This window comes from Dipteris shenzhenensis, chromosome 33, assembly GCF_047967505.1.
Source record: "Dipteris shenzhenensis isolate YYH24624 ecotype China chromosome 33, Dip_SZ_1.0, whole genome shotgun sequence".
In the NCBI taxonomy this organism is placed as follows: domain Eukaryota; kingdom Viridiplantae; phylum Streptophyta; class Polypodiopsida; order Gleicheniales; family Dipteridaceae; genus Dipteris; species Dipteris shenzhenensis.
Window position 1 is genome coordinate 39,795,472 of NC_141628.1, and position 23,071 is coordinate 39,818,542.

Below are 23,071 nucleotides of genomic sequence, written 5' to 3' on the forward strand. Positions count from 1 at the left end.
CCAATTGAAATGTTAGGATTCCAATCCATAAACTTGAGATACAACTCCGTCTACTAACCCAACATGCAGGAATAACAAAACAGTGAGCCCTCTTTTAAATGGAACAATAGTACAGTGAGCCCCCTTTTTGCACTACTAAAACAAGACAAAACACAGTAAACAAAAATGCAGTCTAATGAAAGTATATAATAAATCTAAACTAAACTAATCATCTAATAATTGAACTAATCAAGCTACTATAAGCAAAACAATATCAACCATCGTGCAATTTAGGATAGTCACAATTTCAACTACCGAGCTAGTTTAGGACAGTCATAATTTCAACTATTGGTCTGGTTTAGGACATGGTCATAATTTCAACCACCTGGCTAGTTTATGACATGTTTAGGATAGTCACAATTTCAACTACCGAGCTGGTTTAGGACAATCACAATTTCAACTAGCTGGCTGGTTTAGGACACTATCACAATTTCACCCACCAGGTTGGCTTAGCCTGATGGTCTCAACTTCACATATTAGACAATAACAAGTATATTGCTTTTCATTTCTGAACTTCACAATTAGAAAATAACAATATATTGCTTTTCATTTCTAAATTTCACAATTTCAATCAATAACTACTGTTTGTCTTAAACCAAGGACAATCACATTAAGTCCAAGCCATCCTGGTCTAGAAATTAAGTGGTATATGACCCAAATAGTAGGAAATTAAATTTAGCTAATATAAGTACTAAGAAACATAGTAATTTTAACCACCGAGCTGGTCAACAATTATTGTTTGTTCAAGCACACTGGTTTAGAACAATCACATAACTGGTGATTGAGCTAAAGTAGCCATGGTTGCATGATGTTCCAACCACTGGGTTGGTTTAGTAAAATAACAATATATTTTTTTTCTATTGTGAAATATATTGTTGTTCAACCATGCCACCGGGTTGGTCAATAGCTAATGTATGTTCAACCACACTGCTTTAGGATAATCACATAATTGGTGTTTGAGCTAACCAGCCTACGATTGCATGATGATGTTCCAACCACCACGCTGGTTTAGGAAAATTGCATTTATTCCAAGCCTGGTTTAAGAAATAAAACAAGTAAACTATCCCAAAGCTCAATCACAAAGAACCATTGGGCTGGTTTAGGCACCACTGACATGTGTTCTATCAAGCATGCATATGATGTGCTCCTCAAACACCTTGCATCCTACCTGCTTTTTACAAATGTCCTTTCTATTGAGAGAAACTCTTGTATTTTTGTGCCAAAACGTCATCACTCTAGCAATGACTTTTGCACTTACTATGTCTCTCCTTTTCTTACATTTTGTTGAAGCCTACAGACTTCTCGTCGGATCAAGATAATCATGCATTGCTTCTGCTCCATGCTCAATCGATAGAGCGGTCCTTTTGATCGACAAATTCTTTGACATTGTGTGCCCAAGCCATTTTTGCTTTGTTTCAAGGGACACCAACATAGCTAATGTCACCCTTTTTGTAGCTAGTTGATCTAAGCTATGCACCCCTTTCACTTTCTATAGGCCATTTCTTAGGTTAGAGAGAATCACCTCTTGGGCATGCATCCCCCAAGTCTCTGTCTGCTTCTTGCAAGCATGGAAAGCTACATGTTGCCATTGACACCATGGCCTCGATCAGTCCGAAATAGACGCAGAGAAGCTAGCTTGTGAGGCGAGCAAAAAAAAGAAGACAACTTACCTGAAAGCAGACAATGCAACACCAAAGTCTATGCAAAGCCACATCGAGATGCGTGTGGTTTGCAGGGCATTCACAAGGTGGGGGTAGGTTTCAAGTACTTAATATTCCAAGATTCAATGGATGGAAGGTGTGAAATTTTGAAATTTGCAAGAGTAGCAAAATTTTTAGCCATCAGGTTTTCCCCCTCCGACAATACATGTCAGCAAAATTGGATATCCCAAACAAGTGCGATGTGGCCTAAAATGCTTCAAAACACAAATAGGCCAAAGGGCATGCTATCAGGTTTGATTCTTTATATTATGAAATGCAATGACCTATGGCATGATTTTGAGCCATATAGCAAGCAAGTGTATGGAAAAAGAAACACTTCAAAATTGTATATAGTGTTGGATTTGGTGCATGGATAGCTTGCTGTCTATCAACATATGAGGGTGGATTCACATCATGGAAAGTGATTCTCCTCATTTCCACATCCCTCATGGGTGTGTGTCATGCATATTCTTCTCATTAAAGACCACATCATGGCTTCATATGATCTTCTTTGCTTTTGGATCCTAGAGACAATAGCCCATCTCTCCACTTTCACCATAACCCAAAAAGGTGCATTTCCTAGACTTAGGATCTAGCTTCTTTCAAAGCTCTTTTGGCACGTGTGCATATGCCTCACACTAAAATATATGCAAATGAGAGTAAGAGGGCTTCTTGTCACCCCACACCTCTTCAGGAATACCACCATCCAAACTCTTACTAGGTGATCTATTGATCACATGCACTTCAGTCTTCATTGCCTCAACCCAAAAACCAAGCATACATTGCAACCTTTCTTGAATGGTGCGGTTCATCTTTTTTGCAATTGGATTTTGCTTTGGAGTACAAGGAGACATGAGCTCCCTCTTGATCCCATGTGTATCATAGAAATGCTAAGAGTCATGAGAGAGATACTCTCCACCATTGTCAGTTCGTAGGCATTTAAGCGTTCTACTTGACCAACAGCTACCGCTGAGTTAACTGTACCAAATACACCAACCCCCTCTCCTATCTCACCGGAAGGAAGCATCCCATACATGCAATTCAAACTACTTGTGGCCCGAACTAATCTAAAAGAAGTGCTACCTATAGAGTTTAGAATGAGAGTAACTTGTAGAGCCAGTAGTATGGTTGCTCAATGCTTCATGGCTTAAGAAACACCTCAGAGACAAGGTGAACCCTAGCATAATGCGGGTCTAAGAAACACACATCAAGCACGACACTATTGTTGTATCTATTACCTTTCGTCTTGGCATGTCTATCCCAAAGGAAGAATACTAGATTCTCTAAGCAGTGATGGTCACAATTTTTGAAAGGAACAGTTTCATTTACTATAATAGTTCACTTTGGCTTTATAATATAAAACCCTACTTTTTTGGAAAAAAAAAGCTCACAAATGTATGGTAACACAGTATTTTACCTAGATAGTACTCAGATTTGAAACTTTATCTAGCATGCCTAAAAATAAAATTGATTTCAAGGAGCTAGCATTTTTTACAAAGTGTTATAAGTATATCAAACACCTAAGACCGACAAAACTTTGTTTAAAAAGCATTTTGGCAAGATTAATTTATCAATTAACAAGAGTGATTAGCCTAGCAAGCTACATTATAGTCGCATTTCATAAATAAGCATCTTTATATACTACACATAATAGCCACAAAGCATCATATCTTAACTATAACAATATTATATCATAAGGGAAAGTCACCACATCACAATAAAGGCTAAAAGTAAAAGAGATTAAGTGCTTCTAATATCAACTACCAAAATAGGTTCCGCATTAAATCTCACTTTTATAGTTTTGAATTATCACATATATAAGTGTTCTGCATATAACTTTTTTAAATTGTACCACAAGATAATTTTTTTTATCACTCTCGCCTACACTATCATAGGCTACAAGGCACAAGGATACATGATCTCAATGAAAGCCATGGTGGTAATTTGAGAAGCGTTCACACCCAACCTAGCATATGCTATGCTATGCAGAGTCACAAGATGATGCAACCTCTATATTCTATGACAATCAACACCGGATGGCGGCTTCAAGCCCATCAAATTCTAGAAGGTATTGCATCTCATATTAGAAGAAGCAAATATATTTTTCACAAATTTCTAACTTCGACTCCATACATGTAGATTGACTTGAACCAAGTAAGCAATGAGCACTACTCTTCTTGTAGCATTGGATTCAATAAAATTACCTTTTCAAGATTTCAATTGACAAATAACTAGTACATATATTGTCTTACAGCTATTCGAGCTGTATAAGTTGCAAGTTAGTACGAAGCAAGCAACAAACACTATTGCAGATTGTTTGGGTAATTGCAAGCCTTTCTCCTTAAAGATTCCCTTCAAAAATGCCAAAAAAGGGGGGCTTTCCAAAAGTAGCTAAATATCAACATCATAATTTCCAGAACTAAGGTTTAGATGACCAAACCTCTCATGCCATAGCTTAGTGTTGTTCACATCGGCTCGAGCACTGAAAGCTAAGAGTTCATAGATGTTGTTGCACCATGTACCTTTACCAATGACCTTTCCTTGAAGATCCAAAATCTGTGCACCATTCTTATCGAAGTGAACTTTGAGGTCTCGATTTGTGATCACAGAAACGGACAACAAGTTCCTCTTGATATCTGCCACATAAAGAACATCAGACAACTATTTTACAACCCCATTTGACTTGAGAGCAATCGTACCTTTTCCTTTTGCTAGACATTTTGCCGACTGCTACTAGGATGTCATTCCCTACCGGATGTAGAGAGGTATACCAATCCTTCCGACTAGTGATGTGGCGCGATGCACCACTGTCAATAATCCAAGGTTCATCCGCAAGTACATGAACTACCTCCATGCAAATCTCCTCAATTGCTACGAACAGCTCTTCTGGTACTGCCTGCGTGCTGTTGCTGGACTCTTTCTTTACTCCATTCTTCTCATCTACAATCTTCTTTCGGCACTCATTCTGCTTGTGCCGTGCCTTGTTGCAATAGAAGCAATTGATCTTCTTCTTTCTCTTTATATCATTAGAAGAAGATGGGTTACCAGAATCCTTACCTTTACCTTTCTTTGATCTAGCCGAGAAAGTCGAATCTTCTCCAGTCCTCGTCTTTTGATGCATCTCCTCCTCCAGAAGCATTGTGCTGAAATCCTCAAAGTTGAGGGGTGGATTTTTGTTCTATGTATTCAGCGCCATAACAAGACCGTCATACTTTGGTGGGAGAACCCGTATGCACCTTCGTGCTAGATTCTCACTAGTGATGGTGATGCCAATCGCAGTCATCTGATCATGTAGATTCTTCACCCTGGTGATGAACTTCTCTGCTGTTTCAGACTTAGACAGTTTCTCGTTCATGAGTTGAGTCTCCAGATTTTGAATCCGTGTTTGATTCATGGTCTCATACTGATTTTTCAAGACCGTCCATGCCTCCTCCGCTGTGGTGACATGTTGAATTAACGCCATGACAGAATCACTTACACTGCAGACAATAGAACACAATGCATCTGCATTTCTTCTTGTCCACATGAGAATCTGATCCGCAGTTGGTACTATTTGTTGTCCTGCATTGGCTAGATTCGGTCTCGCAACCGGCTTCACGTCCAACCCAGTAATAGTATCCCAAAGCTTGTATGCGCTTAGGACGGTCTTCATCTTGAACTTCCAAAGTGGATAGTTAGTACCGTCTAACTTTTCGCTTTCGTCGAACGGTGGGATTCGTAGTCTTGCAGGCTGGGCCATCTCTCACAATCTGCTCGCAAATAGAAACACACTACCAAATCTTCTTGCTAGAGCCCAAGCTCTAATACCATATAAGAAAACAATACAACGTCTGTGCTCAACAGATACTAGGATCTCGTATGCAAGAGAGAAAAGCAGATAGTATGGAGAATCAAAGATTTGATTACTATGAAACTGATACAATAGATGGTGCTACCTCCCAGCCGTGCACTCCTGTGTGAGAAGCTTCGATGGCGTGCTGGAAACAGTAGAGGACGGAGGCTGGATGCTAAGGAATCAGGTTTGCTGTAGCCAGTGATGAATATGGGCTTCATGGGCTTGCTCTTATATAGCCACAAGTCATAGTCAGTTAGACCCAATTAGGAGACCGACCCAGTCAGCCCAAAACGACCGATTGGAGGTCGGTCCCGAAATAGATCACCGACCACACATTAGAACTATGGTGCAGACTAGAGCAACTGACCTATAGTCACCGTTTGGCGTAGAGCCATCCGGGATCATCTAGGGCTCCAAATGGGCCCCGCAACCTAAGAGTGGGCTGCCCCGGGAAATGCTCCATCTACCCTTAGTGCGGTTAGTCATGGGATGCCTTCCCGCACTTGCATGTAGCCTAGTTGGTAGTGTGCCGACTCTATCTAAAGCCATCCAGCCATCAGCCACACATGGCCCCCATCTGATGTCCAAACTAGGACCTATCGGATAACTGAGATACTCAAATGCCTTCTCCTCATATGGGGGGCTTACAAGTAGAGTTAGCTAGCTCCCGCATAGTTACATGAGAGTGGAGCATTGATATCTAACAGTCCTCTCCTCTCGACTATAGTTCTAGGCCTTTGCACCACTTTTCCTCATGGATACTCAAGTTTTTCCAACTTTTCAAGACACTACATTTCTCTCTGTATCATATTTCTTGTCGCTTTGTCTTTTGATACTTTTGACATGATCCATCCTTAATTTTCTTATGACTCTATTGTGTGGTTTTTCTCATCTAGAATTTGAGCCCTTCTATGAGTGTTTACTCCTCTTTCTATGCTTCTCCAGCTTGCTCTAGGAGTTCATCCATTCCTTACATCTGACTATGCTATCGCTTGCTCCTCATTGGGTTCATGCCACTTGCGATTCAATCCTTCAATGATTTGATGTAGCTTTGATTTTCTTTTGGTACTTCCCACCCTACAATCCCAAAGCCTTAGAGGTGATCCTCTATAGGAACAGTATTCGATCTAAAGGCAAGAATAATCCCCTTAGCTTTTGATCGTGTGCCTTGAGCCACAGAACTTTGTAAATTTTTTATGTTTGAGCCTCCAGTCCACTAGTTCACAGTTTGTCCATCGTGATTTACGTTATCATTTCACGTTCTCCGAACTCGGACACTTAATATTAACCTGTACTCATTGTCAAATATACTTTGTCATGTAATTCTAGAAGAGCGGGAATGAGCTGGCTTCGAGCTTCGAGCTCCGAGTTGTGGCTTCCCCCTTGTGACCTGTCTCTCTCGCCCTAAGGGGCCTTTCGGTGTCATGCTTCATGAAAGCTAAGTCCCCCTCTGCCTCCCCCATTGCGAAGAGAGCCAAAGATGACCAGGCTTCCCATGCTGCTAACATGCAGGATTTTGAGGAAGAGGATCAGATGGAGGTTACCGAGGAGGATGGCCTTAACCTGCAAGGTGTCACATATGAAATCTCCAACGGCTCGGGAAACTCGCTCTAGATCTATTAGAAGAGGCGGTGGTCTTTAAGGCAACTATCTTCGGGAACATGATTATCAGAGAATATGCTGAACTCGGAGAAAAGGGTGTCTTCATCTACTTCATGGGAAGGACTTACTGGGAAGCAGACCTAGAAAGATGGAGGTCGAGTCCTGCCATGCGTAGATTCAGCATTGTCACTGTATCTTATGTCAGATGAGGTTTCTACCTACTCCGTCTTTATTCTGCAGAAATGGTGGAAGAAATCTTGGACCGAGGTAGCATCCCCTTCTATGGCTCGATCGGTTATGCTGCGGCTTACCACGCAGACTTTGACCCAGCCACAGAGCTCCAAAACGTCTACCCAGTCTAGATCTCTTTTTCACGTCTCTTGTTCATGCTCAGACTCATGGTCCATCAGGTTGCAAAGGAGCTTGAACAGGTTATTTTTGCTCCCCCACCTCAGGCAGTTGAGACAAACCCCATACCGAGGGTCTGCATCCTGTGGGATATCTCACAAAAACCACCCGATGTGGTGGAGCTAGACTCAAGGCCTTCGAGCCTATCAGGATCAGGGTAAAATCGAGCCCCTTCCCCAACGCTTGTTTTGCATGCAGGAAAATCGGCCATTTCGCAAGGCAATGCCCACTCAAAGTGTCTGCAGAGAAGGAGGGCGCTCAAGGCATTGCCCCGGTTTGTGACATGCAGGTGGAAGCTCCGCAAGTGGTCGTTGCGCAGAAGGAAGTGCAATCTAGGCATGGAGACCCCAAGAAGACACTGGAAGAGCTTATCAAGAGCAGAGCCCCTCAAAGACCTCCTGTCCTGATGGTGGCACGTCAGGGATCCAAAGCAACCCCGCTGGGAGAATCATCCACGGTGAACCAGCTGGCTCTACCTCAAAGGCTTGGCGACGTGGATCCAAAGCAACACCGCTGGGAGAATCATCCACGGTGAACCAGCTGGCTCTACCTCAAAGGCTTGGCCTCTCTGAGGAGGATATTCGAAGCTTCTCAAAGAAAAACCCACAAAAGGAGAACACCATAGGTAAGAGCGGTGGGAAGAAAGGTAAGTCTGGCATACCTAATCTTTCTATCAAGCATGCAGGTTAAGCTTTTGATGTGGAATGTGCACAGGCTGGGCTAAAGGCCAAGAGATGGATACTAGTGGAGAAAATACGTCATTGGAAAGTGAACATTGTGTGTCTTCAGGAGATCAAGCTTGGAGAGGAGGACGTGCTCTTCCTGTCTACACTCTTCAAGGAGTTCGACATCTTCACTGCATGTAGGAAATGGGGCACAAGCGGGACAGTGATTCTGTGCCGAAAAGAGCTAAGGGCATCGAAGATTTTTGACCATCCACAGGGTTCAACAATAGAGTCAGTATAGATATTGAGGGAGATCCATTGTCTGTGTGCTCAATATATGTGCCAACTGAGGCCAACAAAGGTGATCAACTCTGGGAGTGGATGAGTGATATCGATTTCACCACCAAGCTAGTGATCGTTGGGGGCTTCAATCACTCCAAATCGAGAAGCAGGGCCTAGGCTGGGGCTAGAAGAATAACTATACATGGTTGAGGCAAGATAGCTAGAGATGCTCGATAGCAAACCGACATGGTTTCGTAGCAGAAGCTTAGGCATGCAGTCAGCCCTCCTAGACTTGTGCTGGTTCACTGGGGGTGCAGCTTGGGTATGCCCACCATGGGAGGGGGAGGTGGACTGCTCTCAAACAATATCGAATCACAGTCTCCATTTGATCTCCTTCGTAGTTGGAGGACAACCCTTCAAGAAAGGTAAGCAAGTATCTAAATTCAATGCCTCACTGCTAAATGAGGAAAATTGCAAGTTCCTTTAGGAAGCTTGGAAGCACGGTACCAGCAGGGTGAGTGACCTAATGGCTGCCTTCAACCAAGGTATTGAGGCTCTTGTGAGGGTGGCCCATTGGCTGGGCAGACAGAGAGCATGCCAAGCGAGAGAGACAAACTCTCATACCAAGGAAAGGCTTAAGGAGCTGCGCTCAATCTGGCTAGGGAGGAAATTCTTGAAATGCAACAATGCGAAGCCACTCTAAGGACACATGAAATGCATAAGGCAGAGGGAGCAAGGATTTGCTCCTCGGCAAGATGGTTAACATTAGGTGATGCACCATCCTCATTCTTTTTCAAGACCCTGAAAATGGATAAGGCCAAGGACAACATCTGCAGGATTAGAGACAACAGTGGCAATTGGCTGACCGAGCCTTCAGCAATCAGCCTCCACATCACCTCTTCCCTTGAAGCGATGTTGGGTGCCACGGAAAACATCTCAGACAGGAAACTGGAAGCTAGACAACTCTTACTAGATTGTGTGGACAAGAAGATCTCAGATGAGGAGAGGCTAGCTCTTGGTCAGCCTTTCATGGTTGAGGAAGTAGATGAAGTCCTGCACATGAAGAGGAACAAGGCTCCCGGCCGAATGGGTTGACAGTTGAACTATATCAAGCACTATGGGAAAGCAATCAGAGGGGACTTTGTTAACATGGCCAATGAGGTTTGGTAGAAGGAATCACTATCCCCCAAAGTCAACAAGGGCTTGATTCATCCCCAAACAACTACCCATGGAGAAATTCGGTGATCTGAGACCGTTGTCCCTGCTTAACATCTCATACAAGCTCCTGGCAAAACTAGTCTCCAAGAGGATTGTGAATTTGATCCCTCACGTAGTCTCTGCACAACAGTATGGTTTCGTTGAATGTAGACACATTCATGACAATGTATTGAATGTGATTGCGGTAATGGATCATGCCTGGAATAACAGAGTGGAGTTCATTCTTCTTAACATCAATTTTGATAAAGCATACGATCGGGTGGAATGGGGTTACATTCTCGCTGTACTGCAAACCATGGGCTGTGGTGACAAGTTTCCGACTCTCATCAGGACACTTTTGTCAAATGCCTCAGCCGCAGTGTCTACGAATGGTTCTAAAGTGGGCTTATTCAATTTGAAGAGGTCCATAAGGCAGGGCTGCCTGCTACCCCCCTTCTATTCGCCCTAGTAAAACTAAACCCCTGCTGGCAATGTTCAGGAAACTCACAGCAAGGGGTTCCCTAGATCCTATGCATATCCCTGGCCCTACTCATCGCTTTTTGCTTAGCTCTTTGCTGACGATTGGAACTTAATCTGTAAAACTGACCCGAACAGTTGAAGCTAGTGTTGGGGCTATTTGAAATTCATTGTGAGGCCTCTAGTTCCAGAATCCAGTGGGAAAAATCTCAAGCCCTATTTGTCTCCAGGAGGGAACCTTTAGAGTGGATGAAAGACACGAGACTGCAATGGGTCCCCAGAGGACAAGTCATTAGACACCTCGGCATCCCCATTGGCATTGGGATCTCTATCAGACAAAGGTTTATGTGGTGGTGGCCTAAGTTTAAGGCCAAAATTGATGCATGGTCAAAAGTCCCACTCAACCTGCTAGGCAGATGTACAGTCGTTAAGCATATCTTCGCTCTGGCCTCATTTTATATCTTGTCTGTCTGTGCATTCTACAAGACACACATCCTAATGATTGAGAAGAGTCTGAGGGCTTTTATTTGGAAAAAATCGAAGTGGAAATGGTTCTCATGGTCAATGTTGTGTGCCCCAAAAGAATTGGGGGGGTTTGGAGTCCCGGATTTGAAGAGGCGTTCCACAGCCTGCCTTTCTTATGAAATTGTGGGTTCAGTTTCTAGAGTCCAAGGAGCCTTGGTCTGAATTCCTGGAGGATGCCACCCATAGAGTCAAGCATTTCCAAGATATGGACATGTGGAATAAAGTTTTCGCAGTCGCCCCCCTGGGGTTAAAGGGAAGCATCTTCAACCGGTTAATGTTAGTGTGGAAAGAAGGCCTCTATATGCTGACATGGAAAGGGTTACCAACAGGGGAGGCAGACTACTCTCTTAAACTTTCCATTTGGTGGTAAGCAGCCTAGCAAGGAGGGGGGCTCTTTGCAGTCGGAAATGAGGCAATTGTAGGTCGCATATATGCCAAAGGTATCCGGGCATGGGAGGACCTCTGGGATGCAAGAAAGTGGGACTGGTTGTCCCCATTAGAGATTGTGACCAGGTTCAGACTGTTCCAAGAGGAAGGGACTTTCATCATAGGAATCCTTCATCGGATTCCGGATTGCTGGCCTACCAACATACACCCCTCTGCTGGTTCTCTGCCAGACGAGTGGGAATGGGGGCTTGATATCCCTTTATGCAAACTTACGGCTAAGGCACTTGACAAATACTTAGCATATAAGGAAGGTTGGTTTCAGAAGACCAACGACAGGTGGCTCAGGGAGGACCCTAAGATTGCACGGCGAGGTAGATACTCTAGGCTCTGGAAGGCCACACCATACAGCAGAGTCAACTTCTTCCTGTGGAGGGTGGTAGGTGGCCATTTTCCTATTGGTGGGCATGTACCTTGGCTACACATGGACGATAGGTGTAAGCTCTACAAGGCGGCTGCGGAGTCTCTCACCACTTGTTCTAGGGCTGCCCTTGGGTTCGAAACGCTTGGGACATACTCCATGCTCGATGTGCTAAAACCTTGCTGTTGGATTACATTTCCAAGGGAGCAGCGATCTTTGGAGCTGCCCTGGAACCTGACAAAGCTACCCTATGGGATCTGATTAGATATGCCACTCTCCATAAAATATGGCCTACCCGTTATGAGGCCTCGGTGAATGGCATTGTGGTGTCTTCTATTCCATGTAAACAGGCTGTTGTAGATGTAGGTGTCCATGTTAGTTGGTCAGTGGCCTGCTGGCCAAAGGTCAATGTTAGAGCTCGGCTCGAGAACCTGTTGTATGAGATGTTGTAGTTGGAATGTTGTATGAGATGTCGTTTGGATTTCACTAAGTAAAAAAAGAGAAGACCACTTTCAATAAAAATATTAATGTACTGGGCCTTGGCTCTGTACTCAGTGTGCTGGGCCTTGGCTCCTCACTGGACCTCAGCACAGCAGCCAGCCCCTACACGCCAGCTGCTGTGCTACCTACTACCTTGGCTTCTTTTGCTGGAAAAGCACAGTCTGGCGTGTAGGGGCTGGCTGCTGTGCTCAGGTCCAGTGAGGAGCCAAGGTGCAGCACACTAATATTAAGTGCCCGAGTCCGGAGAACGCGAAATGATAACGTCAACAGCGACGGTCGATGGCGAGGCGTGAATGATTCACACACATCGACGATCCAGTCCGCTGGGCTTTGATGATGAATGTAACGGGATGATACAGAAAGTCGTATGCCGCGGTATGCGCGCTGGCTTCCGGTGCGTAACAGTACTTGCGCCTTCATTGCAGATAACCATCGATCCGCGGTCCCTATGTGGAGTCTGGACCGTGGTGACAGTACGGAAATTGACAACGTCAAGAGAGGAGGGTCACGACGGTGTGGACCAGCAAGTAGCCGTGGCCCGGGTGGGTAACGGACGTAGATGCGACCGCTGGACCTGTAGATAGCGATCGATCTACCGTATGCCGGTAGTGCATCGACCTTCCCTAATCATCGTCAGCTTCGAATCGCGTTCACAGAACAATCGATTGATCCATTGAGTAGACCGCAGTGATAAAATCAAACCATCGTAGCTTTTGCTCGAAATTATGGCGCGCCGTTCAAATCACGCAGAGCTGCTAGTGAATTCAAGGCTGTGCCTGATCTATTCGGGGAAAATCTTGCTGAGCGTTGCACTGATTGTCCAACTTGTAGCATTCAGCGAAGCTCAAATTGATCAAGGTAAGCTTCCAGCCTTCCACATTTTTTTATAATTCAGCTAGCTGGCGATTGATCAAATTATCAGCAGAGCCAAGCTGGTTCACTATTCTGTCCAATTGGTTTGTTGTTCAACATCTGGGATCCCAGAATCACAACAGGAAGCCCGGTCGATCGTTAATCTCTTGTTGGTGAATTACTTTTTGTCAAAGCAGCCAAAGCTTTGCTGTCGATCAAACAGGCCATTGGAGCATCCAGTCCGAATCTCAGCTCATGGAACGCTAGCTCTTCACCTTGCACTGGAGAGTGGACGGGAGTAACATGCAAATACAACAAAGTCATCTACCTGCAAGTTCCTTTTCCCCTCCCTGCCTTCTTCAGTACGTTGCTTACATTTTACTGTTAGCCAATGTGAAAAAAAACGATTGCATCTGCACAGGAACATGTCGGGGTTCGGCTTATCTGGATCACTTCCGTCCGCAATCTCTGGTTTGACAAGCTTGCAAACCTTAGATGTTGCACATAACCAAATCACAGGTCCTCTTCCGGACGGCTTCGCTAACTTGAAGGAACTGCGAGCCCTGTGAGTGCAACTCTTTCCTTGACAAATTTTGTACCCGCGCGAATACTTTGTATCTAATTGAAGCTAGTGAATGATGATCAGTGCATATTGCATGTGCTATGTTAACGTATCGCAGGAACTTCTCGACGAATTTATTCAGAGAGCCGTTTCCACAAGTGCTGCTGAGGTTGACAAATCTCACCGAGCTGTAAGTTCACAAATGTTAAACCCATGATTTGCAGATTGAATTCATGCGCGATCACACAGGCATTGCCACTATATCCAATTTCATTGATCTCCTCTCTACTTTTCCTTCCATCAAAAGTGATACTCACTAAGTCCATGCATACAGTTGGAACTTCGGATCATCCAACATAAATTTGAGCAAGATGACCTCGGAATCAACTCGGAGCTCACAATTATTCGCCCACGCATCTTTTTCGTTCTTAGACGCTTTCACAAGAATGAACGTTAAAGCAACCTTCCTAACTAGATTTGCAGTAGGCAGCCTTTCCATCATGGAGGAAGTACCTACAACTCGAAATTGAAGCTGAATCCTATTATTTTATCAATTGTTTAAGGAAAAAAGAGAATGAGTAAAATAGTGGACATGAGACGCAACAGATGGTCCGTTAGGATCCAATCCTCCCTGCAAATGTCAAGGGTGGTGATTTATTATTGATTTTGTTGATGCCCATATTTTGGAAGGTGAAGACCAACAAATATATGAATAAGGCAATACAATAATTAATCCTCGTTGCAGTTTTTACAATATTGTCACATGGAGTATAACCATAGGAATGAAGATATAGTTATCCTTCAATCTTGCATCCATCTTGGATTTCTTTACTTACTCGCATCGATAACATGCATTAAACGAGAGGAATGTTGTAAGAATTCAGATTGCAAACAAGAAATTTTGAATGGACCACTAATTGAAAATATTAATATTATAATATATAATATATAATTATTATAACCACATAGTGTGGGCGGGGAGCCGGCGTGCTTCCTTTCCCAAAGAGTTATAGTCCGAGGGAACGAGCCCTTCCCTGGGTACCGAGAATATAGACGTCGAGAATATTAGCACCGAGGATAAGTCTCACGAATGATAAGAAATTGGCATATTACCTTAATGTCAATAGTCGTAATCATAGTTGAACGCCGAGAGACAATATCTAGAAAACTTGCCAATGTGACCCTGAGAGGATCTACGTGTGTCCTTCAACAGGATGATTCCAACATTCTCAGATCGTTCAGTAGACTATGGACAGCACAAAAAGATAACTATCATCAGAGGAAGTCCAAAGTAGAGCACGCAACATCCTCACTCTCCACTTAGCCAGCGTTACGTGCCTCTCCAACCTTGGGAAAATGGGAGTTTGATCATTGTAGTTAGTCGACCTTTTAGGCTTATAAGAGTAGAGCATAAGGTCATCGCTAGGCTCTCCAAAGCTTCACATGCCAATAAGGCCAAACTTGCAAATCAAGTAGACCATCTCTTCAAATCGAATAGGTTTGAAATGTTTATATAGTCTTTTTATTGTGAAAAGCACATATATGCTTTTAGTGCTTCAGTCAAAAGCTTAGCTTTTATATCAAACAAAATCAAAGGCATAAGATGAAACTAGATCAAGGGCTTAGATTCATCACACATGGCTGAAAACCCAAACATCTCCCCAGGCTACCTATTGTAAAGAATGAAGTAAAAATCAAATTTCAAATTTTGTGTGACACACAAGAAGAAAGGAGTGGGGTGGGGAGAGGAAACATGTGACACATAGATTGCACTTGTGGGGGAGGGGAGGCCATGTGGCTTTTCAAATTTTCAAATTGGGTGAAATAAAGAGGTAATCTCCCCCCCTCCCCACCCCCGTCCACCTCCAACCTCACTTCCCCCCCCCCCCCCTCCCCAAACTAAGGTAAGCCGTTCCATTACGCCAATTCCTTTTTCAAAAGCCAATATCTAGATGGTAGCATTGATCTTTCTTCCCCAAAATTTTCAGGCGCCTCAATTTCAGACCCTTTCCAAGAAGGAAGTTCAGCGCCATTTTTGCCCATGGAAAAACTTGGAAATGTAATGCCATCACCTTTAGGCTGCCTGCCCACGTAGAAAGTGCAGTCTTCAATGCTTACAGGACACACGTTCTCTACATACACGCTCTTGACCCTCACTCCCTAACTCATTGCCCATGTCCATTGCCTTTGACAATAGCCGTCGGATCTCCTTGTGCTTCATGGATACCAAAACGCATTACAAGGAGCTCCCCTTTCCGCTCGATAACAATTCGCATCAACCAACATCAATGTCTTCATAGCTCAGAGATGTATTCTTCCTGGATTTGAGAATTTTGGAGCAGTATTCTAACTCACTCAGTGAAGAGTTTGATGGAGACAATAGTGAGGAGCTTCAACAGTGCAAGCAAGCATTGAGAGCTATACCGCACCACAAAAGAGGCACTGCAATCATGCTCGAGCATCAAGCGAGGATTGGTGGAAATAGTTATCATCCCATTTGAGTGGAGAGCAATAGCATAGGGAGTAGCTACAAAGGTAGGCATAGCTGGGGCTGTAGAACACAAATAGGTGGGGCAAACCAAATGACTATAGAGTGGTTGAGTATAATCGCGATCATAGAGGCAAGTGCATCTCAAGGAGTTCAAAAGATGGCACGCTTGGAGCCCTAGGCTAGGAGCTCGTAATACAGGCTATTCATTAAGAAGTCTGCCATCATAGGATCTATTGAATGGCTTAAAGCAACAAGAGGTTCTACATAGAACTAAAGAAGTCTATCCAGTGGGCTCAAAACAAAGCTCTCCCACAAGCTAGAGCACCATAGGCTCTGATGCGATGTTGAGAAAGTAGGAGAGAGAGGAGTGCACATGATAGGAAACTGTACACTATGTTGTATTCCAAAGAAATTGAAATACATACATGTCACCTCTTAGAATTAGGGTTAGGGTTTATCCCAACGTCTTATCTCAATGCTACAATTACACCATTGTCAACAATATGCACACGTGTTCATATGAGAGAGAGAGAGAGAGAGAGAGAGAGAGAGAGAGAGACCTTATTGCATTATAGAAGATGAAAAAATGAGATGGATTGAGTTCCCTTATTGAAGACCTTTTGCATACCTGATCCCTAACAAGATATCTCAATGTATGTGTAGGCATATGGACAACAATTTTATCACAGGAGCCATCCCAGAGAAAATTTCAAATCTGCAATATTTGGAGCAGTTGTAAGTATATTCAATTATTCAATATTATTGGGTTGTTCTTTGAAACAGTTTTTTATATTTTGACTTTTCAACAAGGGCCACTAGAAAGCTTGCATATGCAAAGTTAAATCACAATATGCTTTGACTCCCTTTGGCAACCATCCCATCTCTCCCTTTCCTCAATGTTAACATCAAGCTACTCCCTCTCCTCATTTCCCCCCCCCTCCCATGCCCTTCCCAACTAATTCATTACTCTCCCATGCCCTTTCAACTAATCAAAAGGAATTTGCATTTTAGCAGGACATAGGGACAGATCGTGCATACTGTTAATGAGAAGCTCCTCAAATTCTAGGAATTCAGGTATTGGAATTCTCAAATTGGCATCAGGTCTAGGTAGTGAAGAAGAAAGGCAAATTTTGCAAGTGGGCAAGTGCTTGTAATGATTTTGGTCCAGGAGGATAGAGGAAGATGCCATGCACATATGGGTGAAAATGCATCAGATTTTGAGCTCAAGTGAGGAAGCTATGATCAAAATTATATAAGGGGGTAGGGACTATCTAATGGAATAAGAGGATTCATGGAGCCAAAAGCTAGCTAGACTTCTCCTTTTTTCTTATTGATTTGATATGATAATGACCTATTTTCAAGTTACAAAATGAAAGCTATGACTGTTTAAAGTTTGGCATTTTTTCAAGGGTTGCATCAAATTCCGATCTCGGGGACTAGAATCAAATGTAGGTTACATGCAATTCTTATCCCAAGGATCAGACCAGAACCACATGTAAATCTAATCCTAGCAATCAAACTTTTACCCAAATGAGCAAAAAAGTGATGCACGAGATCAAATTTCGATGCTATCCTTGAAAAACTTCCAAACTTTAAATAGTCATAACTTTTATTTTATAAATTGAAAGTAGGTCATCTAGCATATCAAATTGATCAAAAAAACATGAGGCAGCTATTGATGATATTGCTTGACCGATGTGTCATTTAAAAAATAAAAAATATTTAGTTGAATATTTTTACCTCTATAAAAGTACTTTTCATGTATTATATAATATCACTACTCAACTTTTAGCATCTAGCTGTGATTTTTAAGTTTACATCATTTTCATATGGATATAGATAATTTGTTGAATTTAGTATAGTTTGACCACAAATGACTCTTTTATTTAGAATCTTAAGTTTTGCATTAATCTTTACAAAAATTCCCAAGTTTGTTTGTTTACTTAATTTGAAGGCTCATGCTTGATCCAATCCCTAAGATCGAATTATCTTGTAGGCGAGTCAACATTTGCTTAAGTGTAGCCAATCGTGGAACTATTTTCAGGGCCATTTTGGGTTGCGATGTGACACGCTCCTAGGTGAAACTTTGAATTTGGAGTAGACCCCTGCTCTCGTCGAAAATTTTCTCGACGTCATGATGTCGCACTGGCGTAATAATGAGACGCAATCTAATTATTATGAACACCATAGTGCTCAACCATCTCAACATCATATGTTCGATGTTTGCATATATTCTACATTTTCAACTAAATGTAGTGTACAATTAGTCATTTGTGGTGTGCTCTCTAGTTGTGCCCTCTCTCCTCATCTCCACTCTTCTTCTCTCCTCTCTTCATATTTGTTCATGGTATCAAAGCATGGTTCTACCTTCTACTAAGGCACCATCCTTCTTGTGAGAGATCAAGAGATCAAGAGAGTTCTTGAGCGATCTTGTGTTCATTCTTTCACTTCCGTTGAGTGATAGAACTTCCATCCATTTGAAGAATTTTTCGTTCATTCATTTTTCTTGAGAGTTCTTTGAGAGATTCAATTCATTCTTCTTATGGAAGAATTCTACTCATAGTGATGTGAGAGATTCAGTGTGAGAGATAGGGAACAACTTTTCACTAATTTTGTGAGACAGCCCTGCTTTCTTTGATTTGAGAGATTCAAGAGTTTCCATTGAGAGACAAAAAGACACATGCTCAGTGCTACACTATGCTCTAAAATTGGGGATTCAAGTGTTGTGATTAAAGAAAAGTAACGTGTGGAACTTTTTATGCCTTGGAGAATGATCTTGAAAGTATGCACTTTTTTTAAAAATTGATAATAATAACTTGTTCCAACTTTTCGGCCTCTTTTTTCATATTAATTTTTCTATAGTGATATCATGTGGTAGATATTTAAAAAACAATCAAAAAATCTAAAATTTTAACAAATATTCCATTTGTTTCTCGAATGTGCACAATATTACCCACTTCATATGCAATAGTATTGGGGAAAGTATGTTATATCCATGGCTAACCATGGGTTGCCAACAGATATCCCTATGATTAGGGGAGACCCTAGAGGAAGAGGCTACAAGCCTAGGGTGGAAGACCCTAGAGATAAGGTTGAAGACCCGTGGGGCCCACTAAGAAATAAGTAACATAGCACGTGTGCTCAATAGAAGGGGTTTTAAATCTTTCCGGAGTTACATAAAATATACGTACATAATGGGTTTTTTAATTGACTAAGTGAAAATGTTCATACATAAGGGATACTTTTATCACCTCAAAATTTACAAAAGGGGTGTATATAGGCTATAAATATCCATAGGTAGGGTTTTTTTTAACACCCCTTGATCGCACATGCTATATGGGGCTTTAACATAGTGGACCCCCGGGGCTAAAGAATACCATCTAGAATAAGATATAAGGGGTAAGAAATAGTTATACTATATTAACCATGGCCTAAGGAAATATATTGGCAGAAGGGATTTTCCCATGAGCATGCATTAAATAGTACTAGGATTGTGGATCTTGGCCATAGGCATGGTGAGCTACCAAGCTAGTCTAATGCTTCCCTAGTGTGGATTAGGCTCCCATGGTATAAAATTGTCTATTGAACTAGGGTCAAGCCATGGCTCTTATCTATGACTCTATATCCTTGAGGGTGAGTAGAAGGATCTTTAGTTGGGGTGGTGAGTTCCAGATTATGATTCATGAAGTTAGTTTCTAGTATTTGGTGTAGTGACAATGATCAAGTTAGCTGACAGTAACATGAAAAGGGAGCTATTTTTCAATAGAGTCAATATGCTAGATGCTGTGAGGAAACTTTCAAGCCTCCCTAGGTTAAAAAAAGGTTCTCAACTGCATATGGATCAACAGCATTGACTTTGTTAGTTCACTAAATATGGCATGAGGTTGAACCATGGAATTATGCACCACCTCCTTGACTATTCTTGTGAGTGGGACTTGCCTTGTGATACCCATGTGATGTACCAGCTTGTTGATGTTGCTCCTTATTTCTACTTGAAGTTTACATATCACGTATGTCATGTAGATATGTTACTAGATCAATTAAGCTCCTCCTAACCCTTTGTAATTAACGTTTCTAAGTGTTAATATATTTAGGATTTTCATAGAAATTAGTACACTGACTCTTCCCTATAGTAAGTGTTAGTACCATATTTATAACCAAATATTTGTTTCTCATATCTTTCAAATCCTAAATTTAGTGCATCTATCTGCATCTCTTGTAAAATTCAACTTCTACACATTCATGCATCCAAGTCGCAATTCAAATAACATGATAACTATTAGTATTCTATTTTATGGCATATATAATATATTGGAAGGCAAGAGCATTACCTTTTACTATAAAAATATGACTTTAAAATAACAAAATGTAATTTTTTTCTCAGGGAAATTTAAATCTCCATCAATTCTCTTGTTTGCTTTTTCAAAATTCAAAGTGTATTGCAATCCTATATAAATCTAAAATATCTTAATTCCTCATTTTTCTTTCAGGTGGATGGGCAACAACTCTTTAACTGGACCATTACCAACTACTCTACCATCACTTGTTCACATAACAATATTGTATGAATATGTTCTTTAGCTCAAAAAGAGAAATGAAGGACTCCCAACGAGAAATGATTTAAGTTATATTCATATGATCACTTAATGAATGTTTCAATTATGATATATAAGCATCTCATTTGGCGAACTTGTAATTTTTTATTGTCTCTTTATTGCAGGAGTGTCTGGGGCAATACTCTTTCCATGGCTCTACCACCTGAATGGAGTGTATGGGTCAACCTAACATATTTGTAAGTAGATTGACATCATGGTGTTATCAATCCCACTATAATATATGTGCTTGAAAGTGAAACACAAAAAGGAGTCTATGTTTACTGAATACATCTAGAGTGCTACCTTGAAAACTTGGCATGATAGTTTTTGTTTACAGAGAGTTTAATGTATAAGGCTTGGTTTTTGTTTACAGAGATTTTAATGTATAATGCATGACAGTTTTTGTTTATAGAGAGTTTAATGTATAAGGCTTGGTCATGTTGTATTCCAAATATTTCTTAAAACCCCATGTGAAGTAATAGCTGGCTAGTTACAACCCTTCATGATAGTGAGGGTAATTCGTTTTGGGATCGTTCAATTGGCTAAGCTAAATGGTGGTTTATTCTTCATATATACATTGATACAGCCTTCATGGCAATTCCACTCTCCAAATTGGTTACGATAACCTCGTATCTTTTTCTCATGAATTTGTATGAGGTTTTTATAGGATTTTCTAATTCAATGTATTTTGGTAATACTTAATAGAAGTTCACTTCTTGAAAAAAAATGCCAATAAATGGCCTAAGGTTGAAACTCTATCGTCACTGTAGTGAAGCATGAAAAATGATGTGCTTAATGAAGATAGAGTGGTGTGCTCAAGGAGAGAGAGTACAACTCACACAAGAGAAGGTGCGTACATGAATGCATCAATATGAGACTAAGCAAAGAAGAGAAATGTGCAAATATGCACTTAAAAAAAAGGTGTGTGTATATCCTCAAGGGAGAAGATAGTATCTTCCACACCAAGGAGAGATTTGGCACTTAGAGAGCAAAAGCACTTATTAGAGTTTCTTTTATTTATTTTTAAAAAGCACATATGTGGGCAGAGAGAAGGTGCATGCACACAACAAAGGAATTGTGTAGTGACACTTTCATGAAGCAAGTCCACGTATGAGACTAGTGAAATTAGCAAAACATGCTTTTCATCCATTTTGCAGTGTTGGGTGTAATATGTTATGTATACCTTTTAATACATGCTAGTGCTTTTCATACACTTTGAGAAAGCAAGTCCTCTCTCTTGGAGAGGATCCATGTTGCTTTCGGGAGGAAAACTTTATGAGCACGCACTTGGGCCCACAAACGAGGCATTTTATTCATGGCACGCAAGTCTTCTCACACTCCTCTCGAGTCTTTGGAACCAACCAAGTGTACCCAAATAGTAGCCCCCACATTCTTGAAGATATGCATGGGATCTAAGAGATGATTGATTTGTAACTGACCCCAATGTGAAAGATGGATAGCCTCTTCATACCACGAGGAGGCTCCTCTCCATTCACCCTCCAAGCCTGAATCCAGTCATTTGCCTTCAAATATGGTGGTGGTGGATCAAGCTGGCCTCCACGCGCGAGATGGTATAGCAGAAGGTATCGAGCATGGCCTTCATAAACATTTTTCCTCATATGTTTGGAGTATCATGCAAGCGATTTCAAACCCGGTCCACAAATAGGACAAGCATGGTACCCACTTGTAACAAGTCCTGCACATCTGGATGAATGTGTTAGTATAAGACATGCACGCGAAAGAGAGTCATAAAAGCATAATCCTATATTATACATGTAATGACACAACGTACCTGCACACTCTCCGTATCCTGGGTAGTCATGCATGGTCCACATCAAGATTCCCCTGACCAAAATATCATTGGTATGTCTAGGAGCTCTGGAAATATCAAAGACCCGCACTCCTCTCCATAAGATCTATAACTCCTCTATCAAAGTTGCCATGTACATGTCCATATTTTTGGCCTTGTACTTCCTAAGTAGTGCAAGCATGAGGTGTCCCTTCTTTATTGTTAGCTATGGTGGAATATTGTAATTCACTAAGACTATGGGCCATGTCGAGCGTAACCCGAAAGGGTTCATGCCGTCCATGGCGAGCCCAAGATGTAAGTTGTGTGGCTCCCTTGCAGAGTCCGGCCACTGATTGTCTATGTGCTTCCAAGCTGCACAATCTGCGAGAATCGTCAATGTGTCATCGATGAGATGCATGCCAAGTCATCAACTCCGCTATGGATTTGCATCGGAACATGTGCTATATTCTAGCAATGATGGAAAAGTGTCTCAAGACTTTTACCAGGATATGCTAGAATGATGGAAAAGTGTCTCAAGACTTTTACCAGGATATGCTCACCCTGAAAGTCATCTCTAAATTGTTGTTTCCCACACTCCGAACAACTAGCCAAATCTCCATGCTCACGACGAAAGAGAATACAATCATTACGACAAGCATGAATGGTATCATAATCCATACCCACCGTTGTTAGCATCTTCTTCGCTTCATCTCTTGACGCAGGCATGGTATTTGGTGCAGGCAACA

At 41.9% G+C, this 23,071-nt stretch overlaps 1 protein-coding gene across 3 annotated transcripts in view; it reads left to right on the plus strand.

Annotated features, from left to right (window-relative positions):
- Positions 1-12,679: 12,679 nt before the first annotated feature.
- LOC147880104 (leucine-rich repeat receptor protein kinase HPCA1-like) overlaps positions 12,680-23,071 on the plus strand; it is a 217,811-nt gene continuing 207,419 nt past the window's right edge. For all 3 annotated transcript variants that reach the window (XM_087371552.1, XM_087371553.1, XM_087371554.1), the window contains exons 1-7: positions 12,680-12,894; positions 13,086-13,218; positions 13,310-13,453; positions 13,569-13,640; positions 16,605-16,676; positions 20,432-20,503; positions 20,662-20,733. In XM_087371552.1, coding sequence (XP_087227678.1) covers positions 12,762-12,894; positions 13,086-13,218; positions 13,310-13,453; positions 13,569-13,640; positions 16,605-16,676; positions 20,432-20,503; positions 20,662-20,733 — 698 coding nt within the window. In that variant the 5' untranslated portion in view covers positions 12,680-12,761. The remainder of the gene's footprint in view (positions 12,895-13,085; positions 13,219-13,309; positions 13,454-13,568; positions 13,641-16,604; positions 16,677-20,431; positions 20,504-20,661; positions 20,734-23,071) is intronic.